Here is a 16,009-nt window from a genome sequence, read left to right on the forward strand (position 1 = left end):
AACCAGTATAATAAAGATAACGATATTTATATTTTATTTTATTAAATATATATAACGATTTAAATTAATATTATATATATTTATACGCGTATTATACCTACATAGTTTTATACTATTACTATACTTTAACTTTACCTTTACTTTACTTTTACTTTACTTTAACTTTAATAATTCATACTTTAATAATTCATACTTTAATAATTCATACTTTAATAATTTATACTTTAATAATTCACTTTAATAATTCATTTTAATAATTCATACTTTAATAATTCACTTTAATAATTCATACTTTAATAATTTACTTTAATAATTCATACTTTAATAATTCATACTTTAATAATTCATGCTTTAATAATTCACTTTAATAATTCATACTTTAATAATTCACTTTAATAATTAAAAATCCATTATAAATAGAATTCAATAGGTTTCATTATTTCATAGAAACTTGAAAATATATTTCTCTAAACTCTCTCAATCGAATTACATATATATATTTACTTAGTATTATTTCAAGATATTATTAGTATACATAAAATACTACGACGGAGTTATATTCAGACGATTTCAAAATAAGTTTTCAAACGGGATAGAGCTAAGGAAATTATGGGTTATAGCTATGGAGGTTATGGGTATTGATCGAGGGTATTGCTCGTGAGGTCAACCTAACGTTTATCATTTTCGTTGCGTCTACGTACTTTCCTGCAATATTGAATCACAATATTGATACGTTCGTGAATCCGAGACAAACCCTGCACTTGTTCAGTGCCGTCATATACATAATTGCTGTGAAATACAGTATTGTAAGTTTCATTACTCCCTTTTTATATATATTTTTGGGCTGAGAATACTGTTTTATAACTGTTTTACGAAATGGACACAAGTACTAAAAACATATTCTACGTTGAGTTGTACCACTTTGCATATTTTCCCCTAATAGCTTGGTAACTAATATTTACATGTTATAAGAGCATGTAAGCGCGAATCCTATTGATAGATCTATCGGGTTTGACAACCCCAACCGGGCTAGTCGCTCTAGTATCGTAAACGGTTGCATAGTACTTCATTTTTACTACACTTGGTACAGTGTAGGGAGATTTCATAATAAAGGGAATATGCCACATTAATTGTTAAGTATGGTTACTGAAGCGCTCAATAACTTATAGAATACTTTTATACACTTGCGAGTGTACGGATATTTATAGAAACTGAAATCTTGTGGTCTATTACGGAAATGATTGATTATGATATACTAATGAACTCACCAACCTTTTGGTTGACACTTTAAAGCATGTTTATTCTCAAGTATTAAAAAAATCTTCCGCTGTGCATTAGCTCATTTTAAGGATATTACTTGGAGTCATTCATGACATACTTTGAAAGACGTTGCGTTCGAGTCATTGAGTTCATCAAGATTAATATTAAGTCAATTATAGTTGGATGTAATATGAAATGGTATGTATGCCGTCAATTTTTGATGTAAAGAAAGTTTGTCTTTTAAAAACGAATGCAATGTTTGTAAAAGGTATCATATAGAGGTCAAATACCTCGCGATGTAATCAACTATTGTGAATCGTTTATAATGTATATGAACGGGTCCTTTCAGATACCGACATCACTCGGTAGTCTAATGCCATAGAGTCTTCTCCTCGTCTGTATCACCTGAAAACAATACTCACAAGTTATTTATAATATCATGATCATCAATATACAAACGGGCAGCATAACGGCTAAAAATCAACACTGAGTAAAATATTTCACTGCCAAAGACACTCGGTCGACTGTCAGAGACAGTCGGCCGACTGTCTACACTCACTCGGTCGAGTGTCAAGTCACTCGGTCGATGGTCTCTCGTAGATACACTCGGCCGTGGGTCTCACACACTCGGTCGATGGTCGATTCGGTCGAACGAGTGTCTAAAGACACTCGGTCGACTGTGTTTATCTGCAGGTGCCGAAGAACAAGGCTACATGTTGAAATGTCCCGTTCTTATTGATTAAAAACGTTCCATATTAATTGATTTCGTTGCGAGGTTTTGACCTCTATATGAGACGTTTTTCAAAGACTGCATTCATTTTAAAACAAACCATAACCTTTATTTCATAAATAAAGGTTTAAAAAGCTTTATGTAGATTATCAAATAATGATAATCTAAAATATCCTATTTACACACGACCATTACATAATGGTTTACAATACAAATATGTTACATCGAAATCAGTTTCTTGAATGCAGTTTTTACACAATATCATACAAACATGGACTCCAAATCTTGTCCTTATTTTAATATGCAACAGCGGAAGCTCTTAGTATTCACCTGAGAATAAACATGCTTTAAACGTCAACAAAAATGTTGGTGAGTTATAGGTTTAACCTATATATATCAAATCGTAACAATAGACCACAAGATTTCATATTTCAATACACATCCCATACATAGAGATAAAAATCATTCATATGTTGAACACCTGGTAACCGATATTAACAAGATGCATATATAAGAATATCCCCATCATTCCGGAACACCCTTCGGATATGATATAAATTTCGAAGTACTAAAGCATCCGGTACTTTGGATGGGGTTTGTTAGGCCCAATAGATCTATCTTTAGGATTCACGTCAATTAGGGTGTCTGTTCCCTAATTCTTAGATTACCAGACTTAATAAAAAGGGGCATATTCGATTTCGATAATTCAACCATAGAATGTAGTTTCACGTACTTGTGTCTATTTTGTAAATCATTTATAAAACCTGCATGTATTCTCATCCCAAAAATATTAGATTTTAAAAGTGGGACTATAACTCACTTTCACAGATTTTTACTTCGTCGGGAAGTAAGACTTGGCCACTGGTTGATTCACGAACCTATAACAATATATACATATATATCAAAGTATGTTCAAAATATATTTACAACACTTTTAATATATTTTGATGTTTTAAGTTTATTAAGTCAGCTGTCATCGTTAGTAACCTACAACTAGTTGTTCACAGTTAGATGTACAGAAATAAATCGATAAATATTATCTTGAATCAATCCACGACCCAGTATATACGTATCTCAGTATTGATCACAACTCAAACTATATATATTTTGGAATCAACCTCAACCCTGTATAGTTAACTCCAACATTCACATATAGAGTGTCTATGGTTGTTCCGAAATATATATAGATGTGTCGACATGATAGGTCGAAACATTGTATACGTGTCTATGGTATCTCAAGATTACATAATATACAATATAAGTTGATTAAGTTATGGTTGGAATAGATTTGTTACCAATTTTCACGTAGCTAAAATGAGAAAAATTATCCAATCTTGTTTTACCCATAACTTCTTCATTTTAAATCCGTTTTGAGTGAATCAAATTGCTATGGTTTCATATTGAACTCTATTTTATGAATCTAAACAGAAAAAGTATAGGTTTATAGTCGGAAAAATAAGTTGCAAGTCGTTTTTGTAAAGGTAGTCATTTCAGTCGAAAGAACGACGTCTAGATGACCATTTTAGAAAACATACTTCCACTTTGAGTTTAACCATAATTTTTGGATATAGTTTCATGTTCATAATAAAAATCATTTTCTCAGAATAACAAATTTTAAATCAAAGTTTATCATAGTTTTTAATTAACTAACCCAAAACAGCCCGCGGTGTTACTACGACGGCGTAAATCCGGTTTTACGGTGTTTTTCGTGTTTCCAGGTTTTAAATCATTAAGTTAGCATATCATATAGATATAGAACATGTGTTTAGTTGATTTTAAAAGTCAAGTTAGAAGGATTAACTTTTGTTTACGAACAAGTTTAGAATTAACTAAACTATGTTCTAGTGATTACAAGTTTAAACCTTCGAATAAGATAGCTTTATATGTATGAATCTAATGATGTTATGAACATCATTACTACCTTAAGTTCCTTGGATAAACCTACTGGAAAAGAAAAAAATGGATCTAGCTTCAACGGATCCTTGGATGGCTCGAAGTTCTTGAAGCTGAATCATGACACGAAAACAAGTTCAAGTAAGATCATCACTTGAAATAAGATTGTTATAGTTATAGAAATTGAACCAAAGTTTGAATATGATTATTACCTTGTATTAGAATGATAACCTACTGTAAGAAACAAAGATTTTTTGAGGTTGGATGATCACCTTACAAGATTGGAAGTGAGCTAGCAAACTTGAAAGTATTCTTGATTTTATGTAACTAGAACTTGTAGAATTTATGAAGAACACTTAGAACTTGAAGATAGAACTTGAGAGAGATCAATTAGATGAAGAAAATTGAAGAATTAAAGTGTTTGTAGGTGTTTTTGGTCGTTGGTGTATGGATTAGATATAAAGGATATGTAATTTTGTTTTCATGTAAATAAGTCATGAATGATTACTCATATTTTTGTAATTTTATGAGATATTTCATGCTAGTTGCCAAATGATGGTTCCCACATGTGTTAGGTGACACACATGGGCTGCTAAGAGCTGATCATTGGAGTGTATATACCAATAGTACATACATCTAAAAGCTGTGTATTGTACGAGTACGAATACGGGTGCATACGAGTAGAATTGTTGATGAAACTGAACGAGGATGTAATTGTAAGCATTTTTGTTAAGTAGAAGTATTTTTATAAGTGTCTTGAAGTCTTTCAAAAGTGTATGAATACATATTAAAACACTACATGTATATACATTTTAACTGAGTCGTTAAGTCATCGTTAGTCGTTACATGTAAATGTTGTTTTGAAACCTTTAGGTTAACGATCTTGTTGAATGTTGTTAACCCATTATTTATTATAACAAATAAGATGTTAAATTGTTATATTATCATGATATTATGATATATAATATATCTTAGTATGATGTATATACAGTTAAATGTCGTTACAACGATAATCGTTACATATATGTCTCGTTTCGAAATCATTAAGTTAGTAGTCTTATTTTTACATATGTATTTCATTGTTAATACACTTAATAATATATTTACTTATCATTTAACATAATTAACCAAGTGTATCAATATCTTAATATGATTCATATGTACCTAGTAAGACGTTGTTATAACGATAATCGTTATATATATCGTTTTCGAGTTTCTTAAATTAATAGTCTCATTTTTATGTATATAACTCATTGTTAAAATACTTAATGAGATACATACTTATAATAAAATCATGTTAACTATATATATAACCATATATATGTCATCGTATAGTTTTTAGAAGTTTTAACGTTCGTGAATCACCAGTCAACTTGGGTGGTCAATTGTCTATATGAAACCTATTTCAATTAATCAAGTCTTAACAAGTTTGATTGCTTAACATGTTGGAAACACTTAATCATGTAAATAACAATTTCATTTAATATATATATAAACATGGAAAAGTTCGGGTCACTACACATGTTTCACCCAAAATCAACCAATTCTTGCTCTAGAGCTTGATTACAACCTCAAAACTGACCAAATCGAAGAAACTAAGCATGAAGAAACATAAACCCACTAGATTTTGACTTAAACAACAACAAATCTAACCATTTTGACCCAACTTACACACTTTGTAAAAACTAGCACAAAAACCCATTTTTCTCAAAGATTAGAGCATGAAAGCTTGTGATTATTACCTTGATAGAATCACTAAATCACAAAGAACAAGATAATGTAAAAGATTTGAGCTCAAGAACAAAGATTTAAGATTAGGGTTTGATGTGGGTGAGGATGAAGATACGAGTGTGTTTGTGTGTGAATATTCTGGAAACAAAGTGAAGAAAATGGAAGCACTAGTCATCTAAAGTGGGTTAAAATCCCACACTGTGCAACACACGGGTATTTATCAGTTATCTGATATCTTTCGTACTTAATTTGACTGCCCTAACGGAGTCCAAATTAAATAAACAAACCTGTTCTGTGACCCTTGTCACAAACTGGTCCTATCCACATCATTAAATAATAATAAATATAAAATTAAAATAAAAGCATATAATAACACCACACAACCTGAGGGCAAAATAATAATCTAACAGCTAGGCCCACTTCGAGGGTGTTACAAAGAAACTTATCATTGTTTTTACAAACATATTGATATACTTAACTTAGTCAGAATAATGAACTACATTTATTCTCCCACCACTTTCTTCCAATTTTTATCACAATTATTATTTTTCTTATGATAAAAGTTATATTACAACATTTTATTGAGACATGTATTTCGCATACATATGTAACGTAATTAATCTCATAAAGAAAACCTATATTATAATAATAATAATAATAATAATAATAATAATAATAATAATAAATAATAATAATAATAATAATAATAATAATAATAATAATAATAATAATAATAATAATAATAATAATACTCCCTCCGTCCTACTACAAGTGTCCAGTTACTTTTTGCACAAAGTTTTAAAAAATTCCACTAACTTCATTCTCCACCAATCAGAAATATTCTCTCTCCTGAATAACCTCTTCTGATTGGTTGAAACATCAAGTAGATACTTGAAATGGGACAACCCAAAATAGAAAGGTGGATCATTATCATTTTCATTATTGTAGTAATATCGTTGTGTATGTATGTAAATCAGTATTATTATCTCATCGTATTGTTGGTCAAAACAAAAACTGAAGTGCTACTTGTGATGTGAGCAAAAGAAGTAAACAATTGTAATTAGTTAGATATACATATCAATGTTTTGACGAAACGTGATTTATAGTATCCGTAGCCTATCAATTAAGAGAAATTAACAACAATAATTTTTTTTTACAGTCAGCTAAAGATAACTAATAGTGATCACATTATGGATTCTCACCTTATAATCGCTTTATACCGTTGAGGAGAATTAGATGATTAGCATGTATCGATTATGGTAGTTAATATCATAGTACATAGCTCGGAGAAGAAAAAAAAGCAAGCATGAATAATTGTCGCTAAAAAAATCAGGGCATAAAGACGTATCACATTAAGATTGAATAAATGGGTAAATATGAGGAGTTTATATGTTTAAAATGGGCTCATATGATATAATCATATTTAAGTGGATAAATATGTTATTATTAAAGTTAAGAAGGATATATATGATAGAAACCCTAAATAATTAAATAAAATATTTAATTAATGTTAATGACATCGTCAAGATGACTTAGATTTTTTTTAACAAAAGAATTAGCCTAATAATGACATCATCATTATAGGATTTTAATAGAAACTATATATATATATATATATATATATATACATGCGTTGCACGACATTTGTATAAATTAGTAATCGATAACGTTAATATTAATACTTATTAAATGTATAATACAATTACGATAAGAAAATATTTTATTATTATTAACATTTGATTAGAAACATTAGTACTGAATACTAACGCATAGATTATGAGCCCATCCGTTGGAATCATTTCAACTTCAATTGAAAAATAATCGATAAAACACTAAATATGAGCCCCTAAAAAGTTGTTTTAAAACCGATTGTTAAGAATAATATTTTATATACATCTCTAATTTTAAATGTTTTTACTACAAATTAATTTCATTATGTCAAAATCTAAAATGAATCAGGACAGAAACATCTAAATATCTATAGAGATTATCAAATAATTATTTTAAATTCAATTGACAGATATAAGCTCGTGCGTTTATATAATATTTTATAAATATTATATTAACGTATTTTTTTAAATCTATGCGTAAACTGTAAATTAATTGTATATATATAAAATATCATTCATAAATAATATTATAATGTTAATAAAAATTATTTATTTTATAATTTTTATTGCAATAAAAAATATTATTAATGGTGTTCAATATATGATCATTTATATATATAAATATTATTAATATTTTATATTAAGTTAATTTAATGTATCGTTAAAAGAATACTACTTAGGATTATTTAAAATAATTTTATAATATATAATATTATTGATATAATTATAACATATATTAATGTTAATATAATATTATATGGTAATATAATATAATATTTTAAGTAATGAAATTTGTATACTAAAATAAATTGAGAAATCTAATAATTCAATTAATATATATGGAAATAAACGATAGACTGACATGCGACAGGATTTAAGGAGGTGTTGACACGTGGTAAGAATAAACTCGGAGTTGGCACGTAAGATTATGAACACGCGCTTTATATATATATATATATATATATATATATATATATATATATATATATATATATATATATATATATATATACACTAGTGAAATGACCCGTGAAAACACGGGTTTGTTTAAACGAAACAGTTTAATGATATGTTTTAGGTATTGAGTGATTGTAAATGTTAAACTCATTTAGTTTATTGCCCCGTAGAACCAGGGATTCCCACTATGAAACTTGTCATTGATTTTAAAAACATATAGTTCGCTCAAAGTTGAATATTTATATTTATATTTTTAATAATAACAATAATTATTAATAATAATAAATGTCTTTTAAATTTTTTTAGAAAAATAAAATTACAATTTATGAGAGATTAATATTTCCTTTTATAAAAGATTTTATATTATTTTTTTAATTAAATTAATATATAATTATGACATCATCATTATAAAAAGTAAAGGGTAATTTAGCTTAATGATGATGTCATTATTTTAGAAATTTATTAGAATATATATATATATATATATATATATATATATATATATATATATATATATATATATATATATATATATATATATATATATAAAATAGAGTATTAATAATTTAATAATCTATATTATAACATAATAATAATAATATAATTACTACACATATTATTATTATTATTATTATTATTATTATTATTATTATTATTATTATTATAATAGAATAAACTAGAAAAAGGAGCCCGCGCGATGCCGCGGGGGCCTTTGGGTTGCGTATTCAAAGTTAACGGAGCGTATTATATGTGTGTATATGTATTGAATATAATCCGAGGTATTGAGCGTTTTTTTTAAGTGCCCGTTTCGCGTATAGTTAGTCCCGTTGTGTTCGTAAGATTTTTTTGAGTTGAATGGTGGGCTCGGAAAAATTTAACTCGCACCGAGCGAGAAGATAGGGCCCGTTAAAAATTCGGGTGGGATTAGTTTTTCTTATTTTAATAGAATTGTATATTTACACTTTTTACCCCTAAAGAAATGTGAATTTGAGGGGTAATTGTGTAAATTGAGGCAAAGATGAGGGACTAAACAAAGTGTGAACATAAATTCAAAACTACATTTCAAAATAACTGAAACACAAATTTTGGTGGCTATTAGTATGTAGGGTGAATTTGAGGGGTAATTGTGTAAATTGAGGCAAAGATGAGGGACTAAACAAAGTGTGAATATAAAGTCAAAACTACATTCCAAAATAACTGAAACGACACAAATTTTGGTGGCTATTAGTATATAGGGGTAATAATAATTAGTTGATGCACCCTCCCGTTGGGTCGGGAATGTTTACCAGTTAATTCAGTAATACGGAGTATATATCATTTACACATTAATGTTGCATTTGTTTCAACATCTTTATTAAACGCACTAAAAATGTATTCTATTTAAAAAATTGCACTGATTAAAAGCAACAAAGAAAACGTTGTGCCAAACACAAAAGGTATTCTACCTGTTAGGCCAAGATTACACCCACACGACTTTATACTTTGATAATGCAGCTTTGAATTTCTTGATATGCAGGCAAAGAAATCAAGATTCAACCCACTAAACCAATAACTTGTACAAACTCAGCGTGAGTATATTCATATATAATAAGCAAATAATTAAGGTAACGAAATAAAAGGGTTAAAATAAGGGTAGCTTAAGTCGAATCAAAACAATCAAATAAGTTCTCATCTATTTTGCTCATAGGATGTGTACGTAAATACCTTTTTGTTATATGGACTAAAGCAAGAGAGCAAGATGCACATTGCGTCCTTGCTTCCACCTGGGAGCAAGGGAGCAAGAGGCACCTTGCTCTCAAGTGTGACTAAGGTCGCAAGGACGCAAGGCGCAAGGGAGCAAGAGGCATCTTGCTCTTTGCGAGGGCAAATTGTCAAACTTTTTTTTTTATGGGCTCTCACGCAAACAAGTTCAAAAAAATGGGCTTTTTGGTGATAATCCCTTAATTATTCTTTGATATTTGTTGATGTGAAGTCAAACGGTTATGATTTTTATTTTTTTTAAATAACTTAATTCGGATCGTGGAAACTTGAAAACGAATGACTAGCTTACATTGTCAATAAATTGAACTGAAAACTTATGATCTATATGTGTAATGGCTTGTGTGAGCGTTTAGTAGCAAACAAATTATATTTTAATTCTCTTTGATAGTAGTAACCAATATATCTCAATCCCAATTTTATTTTACCATTTCTTGATTTGAGTGTCATCTTTCTAATGTAACATGCTAATATTCTTTGTATCGTTACAATTTTGTTTGATAATCCCCGAAGGGACAAATACCCCAAAATGTTAGAAACTTAAAATCCTACTTAAAAGTACAACTTCTTATGTACGAGAGTATATCAACTGATCTTGATTGCACCATCGATAGACAAACATCTCGGACATCCTATTTCAGATTCACAAGGGACAATCGTTGGTGCACGAATTACATCCCTTGACGTATGACATACAATACTGTTACAGAATAGAAACCACTTCACCTGTTATATTCCATTGATCAATTATTTATAATATTACATGAAACCCTAATAGTACCCTAAACCCATAAATGGGCCAGAATAGAAACCACTTGACCTGTTATATTCCATTGATCAACTATTTATAATATTACATGAAACCCTGGGCCGGGCTATGCTAATCCATACTCTAACAAATACAACCCATATGCAAGAGATACAAGTCATTATAAAAATTGTTGCACATATTTGCACTGAGATCGAATAATGTCTACGGACAACATAAATGTGCAAAGCAGGTTTCAAATATGAGGAAACTCATGATACACTCGACTATTTATCGACCTGTTATAGCCCGTTAAGGTTATTTAACAATCTTGACCAAGGCCTAAAATTTGGTTTCAACGTGTCCTTTGAACACTAGTCTTGAACAAGAGAACAAATAGCTTATGGTCCATAGAGAAATACAAGAATCCGCCCACTGAATGTGTCACAAATGATCCAAAACTCAACCCTACGATACAATGCCATGCTGGTCCATAAACCCCATCAAATTCCTGCCAAAACAAAAAGATTTGTTATACTAAGGTGTTGTTTCTTTTTAGGTTTGTAGTTTTTATTACTCTGTATGTGTTATGTTCGCGCGTCTGCAGACGTTTTTACTGCATACTGTTGTTTTCTTAGAAATAAGATAAAATTATATTTTATTTTGTCTACAAACTCACAGGTTTAAAAATATGTTTCTAAGTGCCGCAGATATGATTACATCACTTTGCAGACATAAAAACAAACAGTTTCACTATTCAGAGCGTACAGACTTTTAGGCCATATTTCTCAACATACATTGTCCGCAGATGTTCAGACAAAACCATCTTAGAAAACAAACAGCACCTAAATCACTTCACACATTAATCAGGATTTTAGTAATAGAAGTAGATATCATAACTAACTCAAAACTCATTTCACGGACTCTCTATCCGATGATAGGTAGTGGTCTTATATTGCTAACTTTTACAGTTTGTCCATCAAAATAACACTAGAAGCAAATTCAATAATACTATAAGCGCATATTTCAAACAACGAAACAAGTTAATAGAAAATTGGTGACACCCATAACAAAATAACAATATCAAACAACTTAATTAACATAAGCTATGATAAATTCACCTCAAAATCTTACACTAACCAAAATCTTATATTTATCCCCCTAACTTCTCTATTCATGTCACTACTATATCAGTAATACAGTAACAAACCAATTATGGTCTAGTCATTTTCCAACTGATCGAGGTTGGTACAATAGTTATTGCATGGTGCATTCATTATCATAATGATTGCAATGTAAGCAATACTATTAATCTACTATATAAACCTCTAACTGAATTGAGGTGTACTTCACTGTTGTAATGTTAGTATAAATGAAGGGTCTATTTTATGGGGGGGAAATTTATGATTAAAAGTGTACCATATTTTTATTTTCTAAGTTTAGCTAGAAGGTCGTAAATGACATAATGTACTACACATGTTATTCGCGTACATAAATTAAAATTAACTCTTGTTCCGTATTAATATATCATTACATTTCCCAGTGCTAGTACTTTTTGATAAACTAATTTTAGGCTAGTAAATAGTAATTCCCCAACATGCCAACAATTATATTTAATTTTAAAGGGTACAAATAACTAATTATAAATTGTTAAAATAAGATGTTTGATTCTGATATATGATCTGAATCATTATTTAATAATGAATCATTCAGAGTTAAAACACTCTCTTAACCATTAAGCGCTTTAATTTTCTGTTATATTCTTCTCAAAACATATTCATAACACTTAACAAACAAGTATATATGTTTATTTATATAACATGTTAATAAGGTGATTTTAATCAATTTATTTTGCTCAGTCAAAATAATTATTGAACAGCTTATTTTCATTATAAATTAAATTAATTCAAAAAATTTTAATTATTCAAATTATAAATAATTTCAACACTAAATTATTCAGTTTTATCAAAAACACATACATTATATTAAATAGGTCAAGAACATATCAAAGGTTAAAAAAAAGCTTACATCTTTACCTTTTTGAGAGTCAAAGCAAGGGTTTTGGCAGTGAACTTTTCCAAACTATCATAAGTTTTTCTTGTTACATTAACAGCATGAATTTGCATGAATGGAGGCATGTCAGAAGACACCACTTTCACACCATTAAAGCCCAAAAAATAAGCCATTTCTACCTTTGAGTTAGACCCAAATGACCTCCTTCTACCCTTATTCAACCCATCTAATGCTAAAGATTGCATTTTTAACTCAAACCCATGTTGTAATTTCCTCAATTCTTCGTTTTCTGACATTAAATTAACATACCCATCAATATTTTTGATGGGTTTTTTACTGCTGGTTACAATAGCTTTCTTGATACTTTCTTCTTGTTCTTGAGGTTGTTCATTGATATTAAAAGGGTATCCTCTGTTTTCAGTTCCACTGGGTCTTTGACTTTGTGATTTGGTCAACTTAACGGCGGTGGATTCAGGTGGGTGAGTTGAGGGTGAAAAGGTGCAAGCTTTGTGATTTAGATACAATCTTGAGAAATGGGTTGATATTTCTTGAATTGTGGCAGAAGGGTGTGGATGTTGGTGGTGGTTTAAGGAGGTGGGTGTTGATAGGTTCCGGCGATGGGTGGTTTTGTGTGGCATAGTGATGGTGGTTTGTGGTTGGAGTAGTGGGGCAGGGTATGGGAGATTGGAGGATGAATAAAATGAAAGTGAATTTGAATACGGAGTAACAGATTATGGACCCAAGAGCCAACGTGGCTAGGACGTACCGTTGAACAGTCAATTCTTGGAAGTTTGTGTTTAACGTATTACCAAAATAAAAATAAATACTCCGTATACCAATGTATTTTATTATATTAAAAAAAGACAAAAAAAAAAAAAAAAACAAAAACACAAGATATGCCAAAAGACCTACAGTATTTGATTATGAAAAGTATATGTAGCTAACCAAATTTGTGTACTAGTGGATTGGAAGATTTGGGTCCAAAAAAGTGTGTTATTAGAAATATATATGAGTTTAAGAAGTGTATTAGCGTATTGGAAGAGGCGGAAAGAAGTCGGGAAAGATTAAATTTTTTGCAGGTGATGAGTCGGGTGTTGACCGGTCAAGAAATTTTATAAAGAAGGGCAAGGCGATGGAGGTTGATGTAGATTGTAGAGGTTGCAGCTTCCTATTTCGTCGCCGGAGTTCGATATGTAAGAAAAATAGTGTTAACGTTAAAGTGGAGAAGTTTAGAAATAGTATAAACAACATATTTGGAAGGTTTGATTCGTCGGGATTTTAGGCGGACGGATCTCTTTTTTTCGACTTTTTGTAGTGGCATTTTAGTCTGTTTGGTTCCTTACTCTGTGTTTTTGGGTGTTGCTCGTTTTTTTTTTTTTTTTGGTAAGGTTAGTGACGCCTTTGGTTTTTAGGTTCTCGTTTGCGTCTTGTACGTTTGCGGGTTTCTTTCATCTTTTGACAGAAGTTTCCTTTCTTTTACATAGTTCGTTTTTTGTGGAAAAAAACCGAATTTGTGTGATCTCGTTTTTCTTGATGATAGGTTGGAATGACTCGATTCAACCGTGATCTGTTGTTAGTTGAATTACTCTTGTTATACGCACACACATACATATATATAATCACAATGGCGGTGACTCAATGGTAAAACTTGATTTCTAAGGTGAAATTGCAAAGAAGTTTAAAGTTCGAATTATAAAAGATAAATCATGTGAAAAACACGATTGCCTAAAAATAATCCTTCGTGGGCATCTATCACCAATTGAAACATCCCACATCGGAAATTAAAATAAACTAATATATGCATATAAGCACTTGAAATGTCTATTTATCACCTATTGGTTTTAGAGTACTTAAAAAATTCATGAACTTATATGTAGGACATTATGATAGAAATGATCAAACAAATGGTATCCGAGCTACAATAGCAGTTTCATCTTGATCAAATTTGTTTGTAAAAAAGATACTGATAGTGCTCCAAATGAACATATATTTAGTCGCAATATCATCCCAATATGTAAAGTTTTTAGTTGTAATTATTCTATTTTTTAGTTGTAATCGTTTAAATAAATGAATGTGAAGACGAAGCACGAAGATTAAAGAATTGAAGAAAAAGTGCCACTAAAATTGGAAAAGGGTCCTTAAAGCCATAGTGCAATCAAAAACATCCTAAAAAGTGAGTTAAAAGACTTGCGCGAATTTTGGGAGTTAAGGAAAATTATTTTTTGTGCAAATTACAAGTTGCGAAACGTAAAGTACAAGATATTAAATCATACGAAAAGGCGTTCGAAAATCCAGAACCGAGACATGAACCGAGCATCAACGCGCGAGTCAACGGACTTAAAATTACAAGACAACTATGCACATAAATATAATATAATATATATATAATTATATAAAAATTATATATGTTATATATATATTTAAAAGTGTCGGCAAGCTAGTGTACAAAGGAGTGTGAGCTGGAGCAGCCCTCCATGCGATCGCATGGAAATTAGGCATCACAGCCATGCGATCGCATGGCCATGGAATCTTGGTCAGGTCCTATAAAAGGCAACGTTTTCTGCGAATGATACACACCTCAATTTTCTTTCTTCCTCTGTAAAGAATTATATATATTTATATTTATAATTTAAAGTTTAAATTAAGTTTAATAATAATTGGGTTAATGTAAGAAATGTTTTAAGGTTTTGTAAGACGGAACTCTGTCCGTATAACGCTACGCGATAAATAATCACTGTAAGCTATGTTCTTCCTTTTTCAATTAATGTATCGTAACTAAGTTATTATTATGCTTATTTGAGCCGAAGTAATCGTGATGTTAGACTAAATACTAAAATAGGGTTATTGGATTTTGTACCATAATTTGGGTTTGGACAAAAGAGCGACACTTGTGAACATTGGACTATGGACTATTAATAGATGGGGGGTATTGTCTAGTCGAATGACAATTCGTTAGAATCTGTCAAACCTATCTTCAAATTAGTTAATCTAATAATTATTAAATGATTATGCATGTCATATTTAGTGACGTTTATACGACATCTTTTACAAATCATTTAATTTAATCAATTGAATTGGGTAATTTATTATTCATTATGGCCAAGTGAATAAATTAATGTATCATGGAATAATTATAACAGGGATGGATTACATATAAGGGTAATTGGTGTAATTGTTAACAAAGTATTAAAACCTTGGATTATACGCAGTCGATAACCTGGTGTAATCATTAAACAAAGTATTAAAACCTTGTTACAGTTCGAATCCCTAATTAGTTGGAATATGTGATGACCCGAAAATTTTCGACCA

The 16,009-nt window shown here is 30.0% G+C and overlaps 1 protein-coding gene and 1 non-coding gene across 3 annotated transcripts; both read right to left on the bottom strand.

Annotated features, from left to right (window-relative positions):
• Positions 1-10,354: 10,354 nt before the first annotated feature.
• Positions 10,355-10,457, bottom strand: LOC139869665 (U6 spliceosomal RNA). The gene has a single exon (XR_011766249.1). It is a non-coding gene; the product is annotated as a U6 spliceosomal RNA (small nuclear RNA).
• A 354-nt stretch (positions 10,458-10,811) lies between these two features.
• Positions 10,812-13,369, bottom strand: LOC139867679 (uncharacterized). 2 transcript variants are annotated; one of them, XM_071856042.1, is made up of 3 exons: positions 12,716-13,369; positions 11,456-11,540; positions 11,135-11,198 (listed from the first exon to the last, which is right to left on the bottom strand). In XM_071856042.1, exons 1-2 carry the CDS (start codon positions 13,336-13,338, stop codon positions 11,462-11,464), a joined length of 702 nt encoding a protein of 233 aa, XP_071712143.1. In that variant the 5' UTR covers positions 13,339-13,369; the 3' UTR covers positions 11,135-11,198; positions 11,456-11,461. The 2 variants fall into 2 exon arrangements, with proteins under 2 accessions (XP_071712142.1, XP_071712143.1); XM_071856041.1 differs by lacking the exon at positions 11,456-11,540 and having other exon boundaries at positions 10,812-11,198; positions 12,724-13,369.
• Positions 13,370-16,009: the final 2,640 nt, after the last annotated feature.

Source organism: Rutidosis leptorrhynchoides, chromosome 9 (genome assembly GCF_046630445.1).
Source record: "Rutidosis leptorrhynchoides isolate AG116_Rl617_1_P2 chromosome 9, CSIRO_AGI_Rlap_v1, whole genome shotgun sequence".
Taxonomy (NCBI): Eukaryota; Viridiplantae; Streptophyta; class Magnoliopsida; order Asterales; family Asteraceae; genus Rutidosis; species Rutidosis leptorrhynchoides.